The sequence below is a fragment of the Hetaerina americana genome, unplaced genomic scaffold, assembly GCF_022747635.1.
Source record: "Hetaerina americana unplaced genomic scaffold, ioHetAmer1.1.p SCAF_3, whole genome shotgun sequence".
Taxonomy (NCBI): Eukaryota; Metazoa; Arthropoda; class Insecta; order Odonata; family Calopterygidae; genus Hetaerina; species Hetaerina americana.
The window spans coordinates 29,251,362-29,256,235 of record NW_027286874.1 but is presented as its reverse complement, the minus strand read 5'-3'; the positions used below and the strand labels follow the sequence as shown (position 1 = coordinate 29,256,235).

The window sequence follows — 4,874 nt, the reverse complement described above, 5'->3', positions numbered from 1 at the left end:
TTCACTCCGCTTTTGCTTCCGGTGCATGCTTCATACGTGGTAAGTGGAAAGTGCTTAATTTCCAGTTTTATCTGATCCATCCATTCATATAGAGAAATTTCCGTATGTATCTAGAATTGATGTTAGTCACTTGGTCACTGTATTTATTTTAATTCTGTATAAATGGACATATATTTCTTTTTTATAGGGCATCATGGGGGCCTACAAGTACATGCAGGAATTGTACAGGAAGAAACAAAGTGATGTTATGCGGTTTTTGCTAAGGATAAGATGCTGGCAATATCGTCAATTAACGAAAATGCATCGTGCTCCCCGCCCTTCTCGTCCCGACAAAGCTCGAAGGCTCGGGTATCGTGCTAAGCAAGGTTAGTTGTCATAATGTGAATTTCATGACTTCGTCCTTTTTAGTTACTTTGTTTCTCCATATTGTGGGAATGAGAAAATATGAAAACAATAACTTTCCATTTTAACAGGGTTTGTCATCTTCCGAATCAGAGTACGACGTGGTGGTCGTAAACGTCCCGTCCCCAAAGGGTGCACTTACGGTAAACCCAAAAGTCACGGTGTTAACCAATTGAAGCCTACTCGGAATCTGCAATCGATTGCCGAGGTAATGGAATTGAAGTTAATAATTTACCATTTGATTTCTATATCATATCCCAATGTTTGGGTCCGAATGGGCGACAGTGTTTACAATACGTTTCTTTATTTATAGGAACGAGTAGGTAGACGATGTGGTGGGTTGAGAGTCCTGAATTCTTACTGGGTGGCACAGGACTCCACATATAAATACTTTGAGGTCATACTTGTTGATCCTTCTCATAAGGTATGTCTTCTTCACTCGAGACTTAATGATGGCGTATTTTCTCGCAATTTCTCTTCACATTTGTTTTTACGTACTCATTTCAGGCTATACGACGTGATGCCAAGGTGAACTGGATTTGTAAGTCCGTTCACAAGCACCGTGAACTTCGCGGAAAGACTTCTGCCGGTAGGAAATCAAGAGGTCTCGGAAAGGGACACACTTACACACAGACTATTGGTGGCTCCCGTAGAGCATGCTGGCTCAGAAGGAATTCATTGCAGCTGCATAGAAAGCGTTAAGGGTAAAATCACCAATAATTGTACGCAATTGGTCAATAAAATTAATTAAAATGAATTTTTGTGTGCTAGTTGGTACCTGCACTTCCTATCTCGTGGAATGGGTAAGAATTAGTCGTCTAGTGCGAGGGTAGTAATTCTACCAATGGTTCGAAGAAAGTCAAAACAATTCAAATAGGTTTTATTGTTTTTCATCAAACTGCTGTTTCTCAGGGCTTTAAGTTATGAAAGCACTCCTTTGAAGTGAAAAATTTAAATTCATATTATGAAATGAAGATTAATGGCTGAATATGTCTTTATTACAAAGCTAAACGCGACTACGGATGCTTGTAACTTAAAATGACAGACTCTTAAACAATTCGGGACAGCCTAGAGCCACTAATAACCATTTTCCCAGGGTTAATTGTTTGGTTTGCTAATCTTGAGTGCATTGTTCTGAAGTCCTGGCCAGCACAAGTTTTTTACTGATGTACCATGGAAAGGATAATTATGTGGTAGGCCTCGAGTTAATGTGAAAGTTATCCCATTATTCTTACTATATCTGGAGTATTATATTCAGAAAGGTTAATCTGAGTTGTGCCAGTTTCTTGTCTTATGCTTATATTTTGTCAGTTCAAGTCACAAATTATTTCAGAATTTACAGTGGAACTTTTTCTGGGTAATTTTAAAAGTTTTGTACTAAGTTTTAAAATAGCAATAGCTCTACTTAATAAGTTGTGCCTAGTCAGAGACTACCATATATATGCATTTTTTCGTTCTCACTGTTAAAGAAGTAGATGTTTGGGGACTCTGTTCTTGTGGGGAAATGCTCCCATTAAAAATTAACTCTGGAAATGAGTGCAGGGTTACACATTAAAAGAGAAACATTTAAATTTGCAGGAAGGCATGTAGAAATCATATTTTAACTAATTTCTTGGAATGTCACTGTTCACCAGATTAAAGTGTTTGGTGACATCTTTTGTTGATAAAGGGGTAAAACTAACATGCCAGGCAAGTAATGCTCGCCAACATAAACAATATATGCATCAGGCACGTGTAGTTTTTCATGAGCCATGGTGAATCCCATCAATCAGAATTATAAATTCTCTCCTTTCTCCAAATGGGACCAACTTGAAACGTTCTTTGTGGCAATGTGACTGTTTTTGGGTACTAAATGAACACTGCAATTAGGTAATTTGATGGTGTAATGTTGGATCTTAAGCATGCCATATCACTATCTTAATACAGATTTTCCCTTCATAGTGTTTGGCTTGGTTCTACATATTTTTTGGTTTGCTCAAAAGCTTAAATGGTTAAGTGGATACCCGATTCTGACAATTCTCCTGTCTGCACATGGAGAATTGGTAAAAACTTGTGATGACCGAATTTCATATCTATTAAAATGTGAATTACCTTGTTTTATATACATGATAAATTTGCATGATTTATGATAAATAAACCACAATGGGAGGAATCCACATTTTAAGGTGGAACTGCAAAGTAATTAGTATGGCCAAAGTATGTAAGCACAAGGATCTTTTGTAAACTATTTCCTTCCATGGAATACAGGGTGTAATTGTTTCATAGATTTTGATAAGGCATTCAATAGAGTGAATTGGGTGGAATTATACCTAATGAAAATTTTGCTAAAAAAAGTTTGGAGGGATAGATGGCATCTGCAACCTGCACATGTCTCAAGGCAGTTTTGTTTTTTAGTGTCAGGTGGGCAGTATTGCGATAAGGAGAAAGATGGATGTCTATTTCACCCATGCCTTTCAACGCATTTGTATATGAAATGCTAAAAATTGCATTGGAAGAACTTGATATAAGAATGTCGGTTGTGTAAAATTATCAAGCTTTCATTGGTAATGGGGTTATAATTATTGCCAAGTGCAATAGAAAATCAGTGTGAAAGGTATGGGATAAGTATCAATGTGAACAAAAAAGCCGCGAGATTTTTGGATAGAGGTAGGTTAATTTAAACGTTAAAATAAGAGGTTACTTTATATTGGCAATGTTTTGGATCAGTACGGTCAAAGGAGGACACCAGAAGAATTACATTAAGCTAAGAAGCTTGCACATAAAAGGAAATTTATGACAAGGATGATAAAAAAGACAAGTGGGCTTTGGCATGAAGCATGTTTTGTACATCACAAGACAGATGTTTGAAGCAAAATGATAGGTGTAGATTGGAGACTTTTTGGGATGTGGGTGTGGAGGATGGAAAGGAAAACTGATGAAGAAAATACTAGGTAGGAGGTGGGGTGAAATCTAAAAGAGGCAGGGAAGAAGGATGCAGAGCTCTTTGATTGATGCTGGAATTGCTTTTGGGTGGAATGAAGGGAGATGAAATGTAAGTGGCGTTGAAGTATAGCTTATTGTAGTGTGGAGTGTCAGGTTGTCTTGTTAGTTAATGCTAAGAAATCTAGACACATTTAATGTGACCATCCTAAGACAGGTCCAGTGACTGACTTAGTGCTCCGCATTGTTCTTTTGGGAAGGCAAACAAAGGTTTTTCAATCTGCTTTGTGGGAAAGTTATTGAATCTTCTATATTTTAATTTATAGAAATATTATAACCTGTGAATACCCTTCATTTGAAGTTTGATAACTCTATAAGGGGTAGAGTCAAAATAATAAGAGGGTCATCCGGAAAGTAGTACCCGTTCGTGAAATAAAGACACAAAAGTAAATATTAACAAACAAAAAATTTTATTTGAAAGAGGATACTTTAAACTACTTCTCAACATAATCTCCAAGCAAATTAAGGCATTTGTCATAACGTGTGACAAGTTTCTGTATTCCTGCTGCATAGTCCTTCGCCGCCAGCTCATTGAGATACGCGAGGGACCCATCTTGAACAAATTTTTGCATAATGCAGATGGTGTTTAACAATTTCATGAACAATTGTTCGAGAAACATTGGGAAAATGCTCACAGATGTCATCAATTGTGACGCGCCGATCGTTCCTCACGAATTCGTCAACTGAGCTCACCAGTTGGTCTGTAATGACAGACGGTCTCCCCGAACGCTCATCGTCGTGTGTGTTCCCCCTCCCCATGTTGAAGTTGCGACACCACCGCCGAACAGACGACTCGTCCATTACATTGTCTCCATACACCTCCTTTAATTGGCGATGAATATCACATGGGCGAACGTTTCTTGCATTGAGGAATTTAATCACTGCCCTCACTTCACAACTGGCGGCGTTCTCAATTTTTTTAAACATTGTAAACAATCACAGAAACAACACAGGCAATGCTAGCGTCACGCAACTTGGCTCAGAGAAGGCAGACAAGCCACTGAAGCTATCTGACCTCGTCCAGCGGCTACTCGCGTCGTCAGCACTTCATGCGGCACGAACGGGTACTACTTTCCGGATGACCCTCGTAATACAACCTTGAATTTCTGTGAGGGTGGTGGATATTAAATCCTTAAAGTTAATAGCTTAGCACCAAAAACCGCCGTAATCAACCAAAAGGATGGTTTAATGGGCAACGGTAGAGTTCATCTTGTACTAATCCCAACCAGAAGAAATACACCCATCAGAGTAGGGGATAGTTCCTTTACCTTTGCCACAAGATTCCCAGGAGGTATAGTACTAAAAAAAATCACACGGGTGCAGTGGAGGGTACCCAGAGGTGTGTATGGAATATCCAGCCAATCAATAACAAAATGCTCCAACCAGTGGATTAAAATACCCCCTCTATACCCTGGCTAGTTACTATAAGTTACCCCTATTCAGTTAATAAAAGAAAACTGTCATTGTGTAACCTTGTTTATGAAAATGTTTTA

At 38.5% G+C, this 4,874-nt stretch overlaps 1 protein-coding gene across 2 annotated transcripts; it reads left to right on the top strand.

The window, feature by feature from the left end:
- Positions 1-1,159, top strand: RpL15 (ribosomal protein L15). 2 transcript variants are annotated; one of them, XM_071587355.1, is made up of 5 exons: positions 1-39; positions 188-365; positions 474-610; positions 716-826; positions 910-1,159. In XM_071587355.1, exons 2-5 carry the CDS (start codon positions 194-196, stop codon positions 1,102-1,104), a joined length of 615 nt encoding a protein of 204 aa, XP_071443456.1. In that variant the 5' UTR covers positions 1-39; positions 188-193; the 3' UTR covers positions 1,105-1,159. The 2 variants fall into 2 exon arrangements, with proteins under 2 accessions (XP_071443456.1, XP_071443457.1); XM_071587356.1 differs by lacking the exon at positions 1-39 and adding an exon at positions 40-102.
- The last annotated feature ends 3,715 nt before the right edge of the window (positions 1,160-4,874 follow it).